The sequence below is a fragment of the Tauraco erythrolophus genome, chromosome 27, assembly GCF_009769465.1.
Source record: "Tauraco erythrolophus isolate bTauEry1 chromosome 27, bTauEry1.pri, whole genome shotgun sequence".
Taxonomy (NCBI): domain Eukaryota; kingdom Metazoa; phylum Chordata; class Aves; order Musophagiformes; family Musophagidae; genus Tauraco; species Tauraco erythrolophus.
In genome coordinates, this window is record NC_141491.1 from 1,221,518 (window position 1) to 1,239,661 (window position 18,144).

Genomic DNA, 18,144 nt, shown 5'->3' on the forward strand with positions numbered 1-18,144 from the left:
TGCTCACGTTACAAGACAGCAGCCGGTCCTCTCTAGTAACTACTCTCCATGACAGTCTTTTGAGAAGAGTCCAAGTCCCAGGTTCACTCCCCACCTTCTCCATCAGTAGTTTCAAGAAGTGCGTTCGCTGCTGGGTTGGGACCATCCCTGGTGCCTGTGGAGGAGATGACCCACCCAGGTGCCTTCTGACCCCTTCCCAGGCGGCGGAGCAGCCCTGCAGACATGCCTATCGGTGGCCACTCTGGTAGACGTAGGAGATGGGCTGCCGTGCCCCGGGCCTGACCGTGAAGGTGTTGGTGGGTCCGCTGTACTGCGAGCTGCCATGGGCAGGTCTGGAGGGAAAAAGAGAGAGGAAAGTCACTGAAAGCCAAGGAAACTCTTTAGTTTTATTCCAAACAGCATTTTTTCTTTCCTTCTGTTGGAACAGGGTGACTTTCTCATCACCTCATGCCTCTGTTCAGCAACGTGGCAAGGAGAGGGAGCCGGGTGCCAGGGTTATGGCTGGGGCCAGGGAGGAACCACTGGATCAAGGTGGTGGCACTTCCCTTGCTCTGTGGCCAGCCCGGGTTCCCAGCCCTCCCCTCCTTCAAATCCAAGGGACAGGGAGGACAGGGAAGGGGTCAGCTCAGGGGGGCACATACCTGCTGGCTGCCACCATGCTGGTGGGTGAGAAATCCCCATTCTGCCCCTTGTACTTGGCATCAGCACCGCCATACGGCACAGCTTTCCCGGCGGCATCGATGGACATCCGCCTGCCCTGCGCGCTCGCGGGGCCACTCCGGTGCCCGGAGCCGAGGCGGCGCACCCCCTCCCCGCTCGGGGAGCTGTATGCCCCGGGGCCGTAGGAGGAGAGGGTGCCCGTGCTCCGGGGGGCTGCGGCTGCCCGGGGGTAGGAGCTGTCGGGCTCAGAGACGTAGAGGCGCTTCTTGATCAGCGGGCGAGGGTTCGGGCAGCGGCTGGAGCGACCGGCGGAGCCGCCATAATCCGGGTACCGCGGCGCGAAGTCACCGTTCCTCCCGCTCTTGTCGGAGGGCAGCGGGGCTGGTGGCTCCTGGATGCCCCCGTAGCCACGGCCGTAGCCCGGCCACCTGAAGTACCGTGGCACCTCCGAGCCCTGGCTGCGGTCGGGGAAGCCGGGGCACTCGCCGTTCTCCTCCCGGCTCGGCAGGGCTCCCTCGGCGTTGTCCACCTCGTTGCTGAATTCGGGGGGCGGCGGGATAATGCCATAGTCCAGCGCCGTCTCCCCGTTCTCCTCTTCCTCCCGGGGCGCGCTGGGCTGGCTCAGCTGCCCGGAGCCGAGGAGGTCCCGCAGCAGGATGGGGGCAGCGGTCCGCCGGTGCCCAGGGAGCCCCTGGGGCTGCGCCTCACCTGCCGCCCGCGCATCCTGGCGCTGCTCCGAGGCGCTGGAGAAGGATGGAGGTTTGCTCCGTCCTGGCCCTGCCGCACTGCCCGCGGGTGGCCGGGGCACCACGGTGAAGGAGCAGGGCTTGGACTCGTGGCGGTAGAAGCTGGTGGAGGTGGTGTCCGACGAGGCGCTGCTGAGTTTCAGGGGTGGCTTTGCCCGCGGCGCCGCTCCCGCTGCAGCGCCCTGCCGGCCCCGCTGGGCCCGCTGCCGGGCTGCCAGGAGCAGCGCCATGGGGGAGCCCCGCTCCACCCGCTCGCCTGTCACTGGGTGGGTCAGCACCTCCTCCTGCCCCGCTCCCGAGGCGCCCGGCGGGGCGACTGAGCTGGCTCCAGCCCGGTGCACTTTGTACTGGAAGATGGCCGTGTCGGGCGGTGGTGCCGGGCTCTGTGCCGGAGAAACGGGGGGCAAGGGGGAGGCGGGAGCAGGGGGCTCCTCTGCTGGTCCCCGAGGTGGGTCTGGGTGGCTCACGCTGCTGTTCAGGGACCCAGGAGCTGGGGCAGAATTCTCCTTGTTCTCTCCTGCCTCCGAGTTAGCAGCAGGAGCGGGATGGTCCTTGTGCCCAGTCTCATCCTTCTCCACGGCAGCCACGGGTGCTGGGAGCAGGCTTGGGGTTGGCTTCAGCAGCACCGAGTCAGCCGGGTCAGGGAGGTTCTTCCTCAGGTCAGGGGGGCTCTTCCTCACACACGGGGTGCTGCTGCCATCCCCGGTGCCCTGCTTCTGGCTGCCGAGCCCCAGGGCAGGTTTCCCTTCTTTCTTCAGGGACAGCACAGCCTCCAGCTCGTTCCTGATTTTCATCACACTGCGGATCTGCGTGGCAGGGCTGCTCTCCGGAGCAGGCAGCGCCGTGCTGGGAGAGCCCCCCTTGGCACTGGGGTGTCCACTGGGCACCTCTTTCTTCTCGTTCTCTCCTCCCGTGAGTAACCGCGGGTCGTTCCCAGCAGGTCCAGTGAGTGGCAGCCCGTTGAGACCAGACCCACGGCCGTTGGCATGGCTGGTACCACCGTCCGCGGGCTGGGGAGCGGCTGGCTTCTCCGGTGGCCTCTCCTCCCGGCGTGGGGAGCGCAGGAGGGCCGAGAGCTCGTGCCGCAGCCTGCTCAGGTTGCCGGCGTCCCTCCAGTCGTCCGCGCACGTCGGGTAGTCTGGAGGAGGGAGGTCCAGGTCATTCGCAGAGAGAGATTCAGATTTTGGAGGAGAGCCTCTCTCGGCTGTTTGCGGCTGGGGAACCTTCTCGGGCTCGGAGCCTGGCAGCGGGGACCGGCGACCAGCAGGATCCGTCCCATGGCCGAGCCCCAGACCCGGCTTGGGGCTCAGGGGCGGGGGGGTTGGCACGGATGGCTTCACGACAGCCTGTCTCAGCAGGGAATTCCTTTGCTCGGCTTCTCCTCCTGCGTGAGCCTTGGCCGCGGGTCTTATGGTGAAGCAGGGCGGGAGGGGGGGCCGGGCGTGCGGCTGCCTGGGGAAGGGCTCCTGCCGGACCGGCTGGCTCTCCTGCACCGGGATGGAGGAGGAGCGGGCTGGGGCCGGCGGGGGCACCTTGAAGGACCTGGGGAAGGTGAGGTGGGGCTCGGGACAGTGCTTGGGCTGCGGGGTCTCCTTCGGGCCAGGGGCAGCCGGCACCCCAGCCTCGGCAGGGCTGAGCGGTCCCTCGGCATCCGCCTGCCTCGTGTTCAGCATCGTCTCGGACTTCCACTTGGAGATGCCGGTGGTGAAGGGTGCCGGGGCCCGGCTGAGCGGCGAGGCACACGGTGGGGATGGTGGGATGAAGTCTGGAGGGGCTGGTGTGCTGGGGGAGGACAGGGCAGAGGCTGGAGGTGGCGGAGGTGCCATAGCAGGAGGTGGCGGCACTGTCTCAGGTGGTGGTGGTGGTGGAGGCAGTATTTCAGGTGGCGGAGGGACCGGTGAGGCTGGAGGTGGTGGCACAGGTGCTGGTGCTGCCGGAGGGGGTGGTGGGGGTACCGATGGTGGCGGAGGGATGTCTTCATCCAGGTCATCCCCCTCGAGAGCCTGTGGGCGCAGGTCCCCCACCGAGCTGTACATTCGGTAGTTCCCATTGATCTGGGAGCCGGAGCCTGCAAGGAAGAGCAAGAGCACAGCAGCGTGAGCACCTTCTCCATCAGCACCAGGATGGCCAGCATCAGCCCAGGCCTCCCACCCTCCTAGGAAGCCATTTTATTTTGCTCAGCAGCTGTCTAGAGCTTGCTGAACTATAACAGCCACTATGCCTCACCCCTTAAAAATGAATTAATTTTCAATTACTTAAAAAAAATAATTAATAGCAGACTATTTTAGCATGAGAAATCTCACAATCAGACTGTCTACTCTGGAGCTCAGTACACACACACTTCCTTCCCCGAGGGCGAGGGCACGGTACCGCTGAGCACTTAGCACCGTCTGGGTCTCGCAGAGAAGATCCCTTACCAAGAGCTGCTTTTTCCTCAAAGTCTTCTGGCACCGACGGTGTTGGCACAGCCACCCCGTGGGATTCTTGGGCATTCTACAATAGTTCAGAAAACGGAGCTGTTAGTTTTACACCCAGGGTATGAGAGCAGAGCGCTGGCACGCAGGCTCTAGCCTGTACAGCTGGTAATTCATCTGCACAAACAGGAACCTGCTGGGATCCAGGGCCGTTTCCAAGACATGGGGGTCCCTGTGGTGGCTGCTGTTGACAGGGTTCAAGGGGCTGAGCGAAGTGATGAAGGTTGCACAAGCCATGGACACAATTTCCCTGTGCTGCTGGGGTGCAGAGGGGCTGGAGAGGAGCATGGCTACTTCACCTCCAAGCTGAGGGGTCCCCAGCCCACCACTGACAGCACGAGTCTCTCAGCACTCACATGCCAACCAAATTTAATAGTTCCCATGGGTTTTGTGGGTATTGCTCTCCAGCAAGCACCGCCAGCTCGTGCCGCAGTCACGTACACACTGCGCTGAAGTCGCAGACCGGCTTCCAGCTTTTTGGGAAACTGGCACCAGCATATCTGAACACTCAGGGGAAAACTGCTACTTGTGTGGTTTGTGTTTCGCTCTCAATTACTCCCTTCGCATTCACACTGAAAACTCCGCAGTGCATTTAGCTGGTACAGGACCACGCAGTTTAGCAGCCTACACGTTTGCCAGGATGCTTACAGCTCGGGCACTCTGCATAATTACAGCCACCCATCCTGAGATATTCATGGCACGTTGACTCACACAGGGCTGACCAAGGCTCCTGCCTGCACACCTGCCAGCAGCACAAAGCCTCCCCTTTCCTCCAGTGACTCACTGCTGAGATTGCTCTGCGGACGGACTGGAATTGCTCAGGAAACGCACACTAACGCACCCAGGTCCAAAACACAAACTGATGCTGAATCAGACTGTGGGCACAGACGTCAGTGACCAAGGCATGGACTGGGCTTTCACATGCCAGCGATGGGAGAGACCCACAGCATGGAAATAACACTCCCTGAGCAGCAGGAGCTCGCAGACCCCACAGGCAGCAGTCAGGGACATACAGCCAGTTCCCAAGCTCCAGGGTCCACCCTGTTGCACTCCTACTCACCCTAGGCAGCTGTTTGCATCAGCTGTTAACAGCCCCTTATGCAAAGGGAACGTTATCCTAGCAGCAGCCTGCACCGCTCAGCGCAGGGGTTTTCTGCACACAAAAGCCTAGATAAGGATTGAGCCCGTGCCCTTTGCCTTTCACTGGCATTACCACTATTTTTGCAAGAGATTGCTGTAGGATTCCAAAGTCTCCTTGATCAAAGGTCAAGCTGGCTTTATACAGCCAGCCCATGCAGGGCTCAGACAGCCCATCCACACACACGCTGCCCTGGGTGCAGGGAGCTCAGGAAGGCAGGAGGTGCTGGGCAGAGCTGACTTTAACAGCAGCAGCCTGGGCTCCGTCAGAAGAGCCCTGGAATCCCCCAGCTTTTGACAAAATAATAAGAAAATACATACGCTTTGCTTGCACAGTCCATCACCCTGCAGATGACCAAAGATCCTCTATAAGCACAAGGGAACAAACCAGTTACTGGTAAGCCAGGAGGCAGCGAGTGGGAATTCACATTCCTGGGATTGCACAACTGATCAGACAACTTTGTGCTGATGGAGAAGCCAAGCTCTGCTAAGGTATTAGGACAGATCTGCTGGTGGCAAGCATCAGCCCAGGCGAGCCTTGTAGCCTCATCTAAGACCTCTTTACTGGTCCTAAAGATACAGCACGATGCAGAGGAAAGATCCTTGACTTCAGCTTAAAGCCACAGGGGAGACAAAGGCTAACAGAGGCATTCCAAAAGCCAATAATGACATTGTCCAGAGCAATGAGATACCAAAATCCACAAAGAAAAAAACCCCAGCAGTGCCCATTTGCTATGGAAATTCATTGCTGCCAGTCTCCAGAGCACACTGAGGACACCTGCTTGTTTAGAGGGAAACAAAGATGTCTGAGCACTGAATTAAAAACAACATATGCATCACATGGTTGGATAGGAGTAGAAAGGGAATGGCAGTCAGAAGAGATCTATGCAAAGCTGGAGGAAACAGTCCACGTTTCATAAAGGAGTTGTAATTTTGGACATGTCATTTCAACAGGTCCTAAAAACTGGGCAAGCCTGTTTCACGCCAAAAATTTCTGTTGCAGTTGCTAATGCTCAGCATCTCTTTCAAAAACCACCCATCCTCACGTCACGAGCTGGCTTCTAAAATGGAAAGCATCTCCAGCACGCTGCCAGCCTCCAGAGATGCCGAGAAAGATTGTTTCCCTCTGCTGCATTTGCCAGGGCTGTGCCCAGCCCAGCAAACCTCCCGCTGATTCAGAGCGGGCGCGGGCTGGTGCGCCCGGAACCTGCATTTCCAGTTTGTGGAACCTGCATCAGATTTCTGTGTGCTGAGGATCCCGCTGAGGGGGAGCTTTCACTGAAACCACCAGGAATCACTTTTCAGTGCTGGAACAGAGATGGATATCCCCTGTTCCCAGTGAAAGGGAGCCTGTCCGGCCTCATGGTCCTCAGCTCATCCAGTCTCTCAGGAGCCCACGCTTCCCACCCATTAAATAAGCCAGACTGGAGACTGCCTTTTACAAAAAGGCACCAAAAATATATCTGCTTGGCATCCTGGGGTCTCAGAGAGGCCAAGGATTTCTCTGGATATGAAGCACTAACCCCCAAACTCCTTGTTTTGAAGCAGAGCTAGGGAAGTTTGGTGGATAACCAAAGGGATTTATCCCTCCCAGCTGGGGAAGCCAGGTGGGCAGGGGCACATGGTGGTACCCGAGAGGTGGGCAGCAAAGGCCCCTCTCCTGCAATCCCTGCTGCGACTCAGCTCGGTACAGCCAAGACCGGCCAGTCTGGGGGGGGAAGGAGGCTGGTGGGTGCCAGGGGAGCTGCCAGGCACGCAGGCACACGGAGCCCCCTGGGTCCAGCTGCCAGGCAGGGTGTGTGCACCCTCCTGACTCACAGGCAGCTGCTTCTCAGCCTCCCCCCACGGGGGAGAGCAGGTGGGTGGAAAGAAAGGGTTAAGGCAGGAGCTGCGGAACAGCCCAGTGCAAGTATGCATGTGGCAGCAGAAACGTCTGTGCCAGATCAAATCATAATCAAACCTAATGAAAATAATGCAAATATCCAACACAGACTGGTCTTTAAAAAGCATTGCTTATTCCTACTAATTTCTTCAGTCAAACCTGTTACTCCTGGCAGAGTGGGACAGTGAGAGGGACCCTCACGAGGGAAACTGGGGGGAAAAAAGCCCCAGGGCCAGCTGTGCCTCTGCAGACAGCAGGAAGGCACCATGGCCAGGGTGACAGCCCTTAGCATTTATCCCAGGGACATTTGTGCTGTTTATTCCTCCACCACACACGCTTCCAGTAGTAAAGCATTTGAAAGCTCTAAAAAAGATGCAAAAGTCGCCAGTTTCACTCTAAAAACCTGGTGCCGCAGTGTGCCCACTGTGGTCACGCACCCAAGCCTGTGCTACTGGAGAAGAGTTTCTTGGGCACTGGCCCTATGATTACTCTCCTCAGAGCCCAGGCAAGATTTTTCACCTGCTGTGATCTTTGGAAGGCATCACAGAGGGCACAACCCTCTCGTAGAATCTGTGTAACTCCATAGCTCCCTAATTATGCTCTCAGATATATAAACTCCCTCTCCCCCGCAGTTGTCCTCCATCCGACACCTGCACAACCCCAATTACTCCTAATGGCACCCAGGTGACAGCAGACCAGCCCATTTTCTGCTGGGGGTGATGGCTGCTCTAAGGGACAAGCATGTACAAGGAAAAACACCCCTTGCACTCACAGAGGATTTCCTTGTCAAGACCAAAGGCTTTTAGGTGTTTTACTGTCCTCACTGACCTTCCCTGACCGGGGTGTATCACTTCAGATTTAGCTATTGCCATCTCCAAAACATCTCTGAGCAATCACGTGCTTCACTGTGCTTTTAGGGGATGAGGCTTTGGAAAGGTGTGCTACAAGGGGGAGGAGAGGGCAGTGGAGCATCCAAGCCAGCAATGACCACGCGTGGCTCAGGAGTCCTGGCGGGGTTAAAGCTGCCTCCGGGTCCAGCTGTGTTGGCACTTCAGTCCCTGCATCCAGCTGCTGCTGGAGCACTGGTTGCTCTGGAGGGAGCAGTTTCCCTCATACTGAGACCAAAAAAATCATCATCTGCCCAGGCACCTGCTGCATCACCTCCTCCTTCCCCTGCTGCAGAGGACACAGTTTTGCTTTTGCTCTCTCCAGCAACTTGCCTGTTCCAGAGAGGCACTGCCAGTGTCGGTCAGATAAAACACAGTGCAAGCCAGACCTATCATCTCCGTGCTCAGTGAATTTTTTAAAACTGAAAATACAAGTCTGATGATGCTTATGTGTCTCGCCTGAGTATCTTGCCTGTGTCCAACACGAGCCTTGAACTTGTATCACCTCCTAATCCCTCGTATTCAGCATTATTATAGAGTGGTTTTGCTTTTCATTTATTTTCTTCCCTGGGGTAGAGGAGGAGAGCAGCAGCCAGCCCAGCTGGCTCTGGGCACCAGTTACACACGGTGCCGTACCGAATCCCAGCAGCGAGCCGGATACTCACGAGGGGTAAGAAAGTCAGCAGCGGCCGGACTCTCGGACGAGGTTTAAGCGTTGCTGTGCCAGAGTCGGTCGTTGTCCCAAAGCGATTGTCACCATAATACACTTCAATCACCTCACCTAAGGGGAAGGGAAGACTGTTAGCAGCAGCACTGCGTTTGAGGCAACAGGGAAAGCAACACTGGACACCACCTGATTTTAAAAAGCACTGTGAAGAATTCACTGCGTCAGCTCCCAGGAATGGGCAAAACGCATCAGATTCTGAGGAGTATCTGGGTGCTTTGGAGCTGAGATGAAGGTGGGGGCAGAAAGGTCCCAGGTGAGCAGGACCCCCGGACAGGCACTGCCAACCCTGGCACACACCTGCAAGGCACAGAGAGCCTTCCCAGAGCTCCAGACTCTGGAGTTTAACAAGCCCAGATGTCCAAGACTGTTCTAAAGGCTGGTTTCTAATAGTAGACAACTTAAATTTACCTCCAGGGGGTCAAAAGTTAGCACAAGCACTCCATCCACTCCCCACCCAGATTACGTTTAGGGAAGGAAGACACTCCAGGAGCAACTGGATCATCTCTTTACAGTGCCATGAGGCTCCGACCCCCAGGAGAGCAGGAGCAGGTCCACAGCAGGTGCCCACAGAGGCGACACAAACCAGTTCACGGAAACAGGACACGCAGGGGCTTCCCAAGGGGGTGTTTCCCCTCCACATTCTGCTGGCAGTGGTGGAGGGCAGCAGGAGGGAGGTGCCACCGCTCTGTGTGCCGCTGGAGCCATTTGCTTCTGCCCCCAATGCAACTGGCACTGCAGGACAAACCGTGCTTGCCACACCACTTCCACACTACATCCTGCCTTATGGAGAAATGCTCCAAGTGTCTTCCCACAAAATACCACTATGAGCAGAGATGCTACGGCAGAAAGCAGTCACTGAGCCCCAGTGCTACAAGGAGCAGAAGCCACCAGGTACTGCTGGTTCCCAGCCCTCTGCTTTTACCATCAACCACACCTTTTGGGCCGGTTTATTTGTGACAGTGAATAAAGCTCATAAAATTAGTTTAATTACGTTCTTTGTGTCTGATTAACAGCATGAATTAACAAGCAGAAGCACTGAAGCACGTAAACCCCACCTTGGCTGGAAGGAGAGACACAAATAATTCATAGCCAAGGAGACCAACATTAAAGAAAATATGAGGGTTTGAGGAAGGAGGTGAAAGCGAGCGAAAGGGCTGTGATCAGAGAGAGAACTCTGCAGGGGTGTTCCCACCTAGCAGATTCCAATAGTGGTTCCAGTGAGGAGGAAGAAGCAAACAACATCCCCCTCTACCCCAAAACACAAACACCAAGAAGTAAATAGCTTTTTTTTCCCCCCCCTGTAAAAAGTTTGGAAGCAACCCTCAGACCTGACCCCACGCTCAAGTGTGTGGCACAGGAACAGTTTCTGGCACGTATCGCACAGCAATTAAAAGCCAAGAAGCAGAAAGGTGAATGCAGGTTGGGTAAGCTCTGCACCCAGGCAAAGGGGCTGGGCTGCGTTTCCAAGTCTCCGAAACCCCAGGGCAGCGCTCGCCGAAGCAGGACTGTCACCCCCAGGAGTCCCCGACGGAGCCTGTGCACGCAGCCAGCCACTGCCACGGCCCCAGCCAGTGTCCCCAGTCCCTCCAGTGTGTCCCTGCTCCCACATGGCCCCTCGCTGGCCTGTGCCCTCCGTACGCTGCTGGACCCGATCACTGGGATCCACAGCCCATCGTAGGCTGCCATGGCACGTGGCTGTGGTTGTTGCTAAGACTCTGTCCTCCTTGGTCAGACGGAGATCAGGCAAGAAGCTCCCAAGGAAACAGGTTTGCACTGAGTTTAGTGAAAAAAAAAAGAGGAGGGCAATTGCTTGTGTGTGCATTCCCGCGGAAGAAAAGCGCTCGCATGAGCACCTGGAATGAAGAACCTGACCACGCCAGGGGCTGGGAAGAGCTACCCCAGCCTCTGCTGAAGTCATGGGTTTGGAGACAGAAGAATTCCATACAACCTTGAAACATGCCACTGAGTCCAGCAAGCATGTAAGCTTCTCCCTCAAATTACCCTGGGATACACCCAGGAGTGTCTATCATGCTGTCACTGTCCTTACAGTCAACCATGACTTCCTCTCCCTTATCCCAGACTTCTCCCACTACAAGGGATTCTTTATAAAAAGGGACATATTCTTCAGCTTCCAAAATACTCATCAGCCTGTGCTTTGGTTAGCGTGGTCCTACCAGCTGGACACTTCCCTGCCTGTGAGGGGCCCAAGCACAAAGGAGGAGCTGCTGGAGTCCTGATGCCACCTAATTATTACGATTTTTGCATAACCCCCTGGGTGACCCCACGTCTGGTGAGTAAGCAGCAAGAGTTAAGGCCAATGCAACATGAGAGTTTGGATTCAGACAGCTTTGTGGAGCAGTGATAGAGTAGTTCAGAGACTTGAAAAGATGAGAGTTTTCTATTAAACAAGACACTAGGTAAACTCAGTGAGAAACTGGATTAAAGATCACAAGGTCTTTGATCCTAGATTACTAAGCATCACTAACCTGAATGCATTTAATTAAAGTAAAATGAAGTGCTTGTAGTTGTGTTTTCTTTGCTAGATAAACAGGACTTGCCTGCTAAGAGCCTGTCACCAGTAAGACCTGTACTCTGCCAGCTTCATTTCCTGGAAGGAGGGATCAGGAAACACCTTTGGAGGCTGCTGGAAGCAGCTGGCCCCAACTATGCTTTGGCCACTTTTTGACATTCAGCCTGTCCTGGAGACATTTGTACCCTCTCAGTCATGGGAAATAAAACAAGGAACCTGCCACACATGTAATGGAACTTCTTCCTACTTTGGGGTTGCGTCACCTGGAGTCAGCATAGCAGGTTTGACACTGGGGTATCCACGGCTCACAGCGAGGAGGCGGCATCAGTCACTGTATTCAGGAATCTCTGAGTCAGTGACACGCAAACCTACACCCATTCCACATTGCTTAACTCGTGTTTACTTTGTATGAGAAACTAAGGTGGGGATCCGCAGAAGCAGTGGACTCTCTTGGCAGCAGCGATGGCATGAAGCTATGCAGCAAATATTCACAAAACGGAGCCAGGGATGGGGCTTCACTGGGTGAGAGGATGGCACTGTGGAAGTCAGGATACAGTAAAACCTGCCCCTTGGACTGCGTAGCTGTGAGCATGCCATTCCTCCCAAGAAGCCCACACCTCAACACACCTTGCTCTGAACGCAGTCGCTCAACTTCTGTGTGCTGCACTACCCTACACAAATTAATGCTGTAAATGCCAAGAGGATGCTAAGGAATGATTCAACAGCTTTTTTTTTTTTTTCATGCTCAGATCTCAATAACTCCTGGCTTTTCCTCTGCAAGCTGATCTGCACAGCAGTTCCCCACACCTGAAAGGAATGCCTTTGTACTGCAATTGCAGCCACGGAAATCAGGCTTGTAATAAGCAGACACAGCAACTTTTTTTTTTTTTTTTAAATCCAAACCACATCAGAGGGAAGCTTGAATCCTCCTCAGATTTACGACAGTTAGAAATCAGCAATTTTCCTTTTGTCTTCAAGAGTTGCATGAAACTCTCCGGCACATTTTCATTTTATCTCAGTTTCACCAGCTCGGCCTGCTGGGTGTAACCACCTCGCAGGGGACTCTGCTTCACACGGTGCAGCTCAGCGAGCAGCGCTTCCGTTGTTAAGCTTGGAAGAGTCCATTGGAATCTTACAGCCACCAAACTTCATCCACAAACTGCTGTCTTTTATCTGCCCGGCTCCATCGCTATTAATTTGGCTCCCTCCTACATAAGCCTCCAGGGCACAGTATTGCAATTAAAACCACAAAGAAATACAAATAAATCCTGAGGAACAGGCAACCCCCTCGCACACAGCCCTGCCAGAAACAGGTTTACAAGTAAATAACTAAAACCTGGGAAGGAACAGATCAAGCATGGCGTGGGAAAGAGCTACGGGAAGGGATAAAACAAATTCTCAACTCTTTATCAGCCTGCTTTAGCCAAGTTTAACTTCCCGGGGTGGCTTTGGGCCCCGTGGGAGCAGCGAGCAGCCCTTGAACAGCTGGTGCGGAGCCTTCGCGCCGTCCCCAGCGGCTCGAAGGGGGGGGGTTCCCCCCAGCAGCACACGTTCCAACTCGCACTTTCCCAACCCGGCCCTCCCAGCCGCCTCCCGGAGTTTCCCAACCAGGCGCTGAAGAAGCCACCGCCGCTCCCCGTCCCGTCCGACCCCTTCGCCCTCCGGGACCGGCCCCGCGGCGGGACCCCCGCGGTCCGGGGAGCTCCGAGCGGCGAGCCCGGGGCAGGAGGGGGGACACTGACCGGTGCCACCCGCGCTGTCCGAGGTCACCTCCTGCGTGAAGATCCAGGGCGGGTTGGTGGCGAAGAGGGACGCGGCGGCGGGGCTGGCGTGGCGCTTCCCGAAGAGGCGGCTGAAGGTGCCCTGCACCGAGTGATGCTTCTTCATCCTGGCGGAGCCTGGCGCTGCCCCGCGCTCCTACCCGGGCATCCCCGCCGCGGCAGGCGGGCGCGGGGCCGCTGCCACAGCGGCTGCGGGGCGGGCCGGGCCCACCTGGCCCCACCTTCGGCACCTCCTTCCTCCCAGGTGCCTCCCGCCGCACCGGGAGCCGCCGGCCGCTCCTGCCCGCCGGAGGAAACGCCCGCTGCCCCCGCGGGTCTTTATAGGCAGCGCCCGCGCCGTGGGGGTTCCCTGGAGCGGAGCTCACGTCCCAGCCCCGGGGGCTTCTGCACCGCGGAGGCGTCAGACGGGAGAGCCGGGGGCCAGCGGGGTCTGCGGTGTGACTGTACCCAACGTCTGGTTCATAGAATCACAGAACGGTTCGGATTGGAAGGGACCTCCAAGATCATCTAGTTCCAACCCCCCTGCCATGGGCAGGGACACCCTCCACTACACCAGATTGCCCAAAGCCTCATCCTAAAGAACACACCGCAAACTATCCATATTTGAAGTTGGCCCTACCCTGAACACGTCGTGTTGGGAGTTCTGATCTTCCCCTGGCCGTCTCCCGTGTTCCCGTGTTCACCTGCTGCCGTAGTCGTGGGGCAAGGCTGGGCTCCCCACCCCGAGACCCGTAAACCCGCTGGTGCAGCACGTGGCACCCGAGGGCCCTGCCTGAGCTCTGCGGGTGTCCTGGCGAGGCGAGGAAGAGTCAGCCAGAGTCAGGGGGAGCTGCACTGTAATCCCTTCCCTCTGCTGCGTGCATGTAGGAAGCAAATTAGCACCGAGTTTTTAGGAGGTGTCCTACGAAGCAGTAAAGCCCCCCTCCTCCATGCTTCTGAGCCCCCGGGCAGATCCGTCCTGGCGTCGGTGGGACTATGCACCTCCAGGAACATCACCCTGTCCGATGCAACCTGCGTGTTATTAGGGTTTGGGATTTTTTTGATACAAAAGCTTAAAGACTGTGGGGTTTGACCCCAAATCATTTCTTGTTTCGGGTACAAAAGCAAGTGCCTAGCATTGCCAACAATTTTTTGTGTCAAATAAGTAAAAACAGAGAGTTAATGAATAACATTGGTCATTAATAAATGCTGGGATTTCTGGAGAACTTTAAACCCAAAATATCTGTTGAAACACTAGCTCTGAAACACAGCTTCAGAGTGAGGTCATCCTGTCTTTTATCTCTTTCCGTCACATTTTGAGTCAAAATGATACAGATTTCTTGTTTCAGTGATAAATATCGCTTGTTTAATCACTTCGAAATTATGCTTTTCACAACCTTTTCTCGCCACAAAGTACAAATTAGGGCAACACATTAAATCACCCAGGAACAATGAAAAATGAGCACTGTCATGATATTTCAAAAGGAAAATCTAATGGCATAAATCGTCAGGCAGCACTTAAATAAAGTGAAACGGGGAAAGAGAAGGAGAGTTAAAAATTCATACCACGTGGATTCAGTACTGTGGTTGCAGTACAGGAGTTGTTATTATTTAAGAGTGTTTTCAGAGAATTTAGCCTGGTCTGCAGACGTGCAGCTCCATCCAGCTGGTCGGACGCCTCTTCCCGGCCGGGAGCAGGGAGGCTCCCGCGGCTGCTCCCGAGATCCGCTCCAGGAGCAGCGGGAGATGCCGAAGGGACCGCACAAGGCCTGCAATTAGCGGGACTCGCACCCTTTCCGACAGTTATCTTAACTGCTGTTTGTGTGAGACGGGCAAGGAAACGATCCTGCAAATCCTGCAAACATTTGCAGGAGCTCGCTGCGCAGGGAACACACCGCGGGGACGCGCGGTCGTGTTTTAGCCGAGTAAAAGGGATGGTCCTGCCTGCAGACAAGAGCAGTAACAGGATGGGAACCGTGAAACAACATTCCTCCTGGGAGCGCCGTGCCGGAGCCGGTTCTGTGCAGGAACCCGCCTGGCTGAGCCCCAGGTGTTTACAGAAAGTTCACTGGCACCTCTCAAAAGCAGGAACCAGATGAAATGAAGGACCCGCTCACGACTGGAAAGACAAAGGACACAGTATCTCTGCAAGACAAGCAAGGCATCCGTGCTCGCTGATATCCACAGTCTTTGGACAAATTGAACAGGATAAAATACAAAGACAAAGTCAAGGAGAAGGAGAAGGAAAAGGGGAAGTATTTTAAGAAGAGAAGCCACTAAAACCCCTTGAATCAGAAAGCCTGGGCTCCTGCACAAGGGCAACCCGCAAAATACCATTACACCAAAGGGACTTTTGAGGGGCTGTACGGCTGCTGTGATGCTCTGCGGGAATGGGAAAGTGGGATTCAGCTTCCTGACAGCTCCTGCTGAGGTCTTCCTCTGCCCCAGGGGCAGGGGGGACTCCAGAGCAGCACCCGTGAGCTCCGGGGCACGAGCCTGCCTGTGCCACCCCACCAGCGATGGTTTCACCTCACCCTGGCTGGTGAGTGCAGAAAAACATCTTCCTCACAACACGAAGGGATGTGTGTTTCGAGGTGAATTTATTATCCCAGTGAACACGAGCTGCTAAACAACTCTGCAAGAATTAAGTGCACGCTCCCATTAATTTGTTCCAGATGAAAAACATGCGTTCATTACCTTCCGCCTCCCAGTAAAGCAGAGACCTCCCTCCAGAGGACCAGAAAAAGTCAGGATTAGCAAGAAGAGCATGCGAGGTGTGGTGCTGGGAGGGCCGATTTCTGCAAAGTGCAAACTCAAAGGACTCGGAAAAGATGCCCAGTTTGGTGGCGTGGCTGTATTTTTAGGATGATGTAGTTTTAGGATAGATGATGGCCACTCGCCCTGCTCCCCTGAGCCACGGAGGCCACAGCTAAAGGGACAAGTGGGTCGGGCTGGGCATAAAGCACGGGAAAGCACTTGGAAGATGGCCAGCAGATTTTATGGCATAGAAATAGCCGTGTGAGCACTGCTCTGATGTGCCACGCCGCAGCGTGAGGCTGCCTTTGATCCTGACACGGGTAAACACCCCAGAACAATCTGCCTTTGCATCGGCAGCAGTGGTGGTTCCCGTCAGGTGCCAGTGGGCCAGGAGAAACAGCACCCTCCTAATTTCCACGGCTGAGTCCCGGCGCTCCTCCGCACCCTCTGCCCGAGGAGCCCTGCTCAGCCTGGGCACACCCGTCACAGCCACCACCCCGGTGACACCTCGGTGGTCACAATGGCCCGACGGCCCTGACGGCTGGCACTGCCCACTCCGACTGTGCTGCCTCCAGCCTCCACCCCAGACAGCCCCGTGTGCCAGGGTCCCCACTGGGGAGATGACCTCGCAGGTGAGAGCCCTCAGCTCAGGGTTTGGCAGGAGCGATTCCCGCTCACCATGTCCCCTTCCCGTGGGCAGGGGGCTGGAAGACCCTTGCCCCGAGGGTGGCCAGGACAAAGGGTGTCAGCGTGATGCATCATCCCTCCCGCGCTGCACTGGTCCGCCTGGCTGCACTGCCGTCAGCCGGCTTCGTGCCCGCGGCCGCCAAGGGCTCGGAGCCAACGGCGTGTGATAGTCCTGGGAAGGCTCTGTGGGGAGGGGGTTGGCAGTGGTACAGGGGCAGGACGGGCAGCGCTGGCAGCCAGGCAGGGCTCCAGCAGCAACCCAAGGGGACGCTTCATCCGCGGCAGACGTCTGAACCCTTCGTGCTTTTACTGAAGTCAGTCTTGTCTCTGTGACCCCACCTGCAGGAATCTTCTCCGGGAGACAACGGACAATTTGGGAGGGATTAGGGATCTTTAAATGCACGACTGAAAGCAATAGGATTATGTGGGATTCCTAATTCGGGCACAGAGCTCCGGCAGCGCCATAAATAGCGCTGTGGAAATTGAGCTGGTGCTTCCCCTCGAAGAATGCCATCACGTAAGCAGGTGCACTCGCCCGGGCACGGGGGATGTTTCTGCCGAGCTTGAGATGCCCCAAAGGATGAGCAGGAACCGCCGGGGCAGGCGAACCCCATGGCAAGAGCAAAGCCCAAAGCTCAGCACTCCCTGGCACGTATCCTGCCCGTCACTGGGAAGGACCGGCAGCCCTCAAGCGCAAGGCTCGCCCATCTCAAAAGCATCTACATGACTTAGCAGCTGGGTTTTCAAAGTACCTCTGGCCTCACCTCCACGCCCCAAAAGCACCTTTAATAACGTTACTGCCTCCGTGCCGGTGGGTGCAGCCGCGGCAGCGCGGTCGTGTGCGTACTTGTCCCTTATCTTCCAGAGCGAGAGGCCGAGAGCACGTGTGTGAATAGAATAATTCCTGCACAAACCGAAGTGCTTTCAGAGCAGGGATTCACAAACCACACTGAAATGACTGCCATGGTACAAAATCTGCTCTTCAGGAGTCAAAATCCCATTCTTTCATCCGCCGTGGAAAAACTTGGACTGATGTTTTCTTGTGAGCAAGTGCTGAAATAACACTTGTCCTGGGCTCCAGCGACGGAGCCTTTCCAGCACCTGGCAGGTGGCTGTACTGGGGAAAGGAGGGACAAAAAGAGGCAGTGAACCTGTAGGGATCTGGTAATTTCCCTCAAAGACTTTAAGGAGATTTCAAAACAATTTGCTGGTGTCCCCCTCCTAATAGGTTTAGGAGCCAGCGTTGGGAGCCAGCTACAGGGAACAGGAATAGAGCACCAAGTAAGCCAGGGCGTCACGGAAACTAGGAAACCTCTTTACAAGGTTAAAAATAAAGCCAGACAGCAAAGCGTTTATTTAGGACACCCAGGAGTAAATCGGATAATTGCCAGGGGAAGAGCTAGTTTCCATTAGCACGGAGTTGTCATCAATGAAAACAAGATAACTGAGTCATGGTTAAATAACAGCAGCAGAAATACCTTCCCAGTCAAGCGCAGCCTTGGAGCAGCCGTGGGTGACAAGTCAGCCCCACATGTATCTTGGGGCACACGTCCACGCCATCTCCTCTGCAAAGGGTTCATGCCAATGCACAGGCAAAACGGGCTGGTTCTGGGTCCTTTGGTCCCCCGTGCCATGGGTATGGGTGATGGCACTGACTTTGCTCCAAGGCTTCAGAAATGTGACCCAGCTGATGACGAGGAAGAACTTGCCTCACCAGATTCAACAACCCTGTTTTTTTCCCTTAGAATCATAGAATCATAGAATGGTTTGGGTTGGAAGGGACGTCAAAGATCATCTAGTTCCAACCCCCCTGCCATGGGCAGGGAAACCCTCCACTACACCAGGTTGCCCAAAGCCTCATCCAACCTTCCCTTCACGTTTTTTGGGGGAAAAAACC

At 55.9% G+C, this 18,144-nt stretch overlaps 1 protein-coding gene across 1 annotated transcript; it reads right to left on the reverse strand.

Moving 5' to 3' along the window:
* Window positions 1–226: 226 nt before the first annotated feature.
* Window positions 227–12,930, reverse strand: C27H6orf132 (chromosome 27 C6orf132 homolog). The gene is made up of 5 exons (XM_086627432.1): window positions 12,786–12,930; window positions 8,452–8,567; window positions 3,824–3,899; window positions 642–3,474; window positions 227–332 (listed from the first exon to the last, which is right to left on the reverse strand). The coding sequence occupies exons 1-5, from the start codon at window positions 12,928–12,930 to the stop codon at window positions 227–229; spliced, it is 3,276 nt and encodes a 1,091-aa protein (XP_086483558.1).
* Between the last annotated feature and the right edge of the window lie 5,214 nt (window positions 12,931–18,144).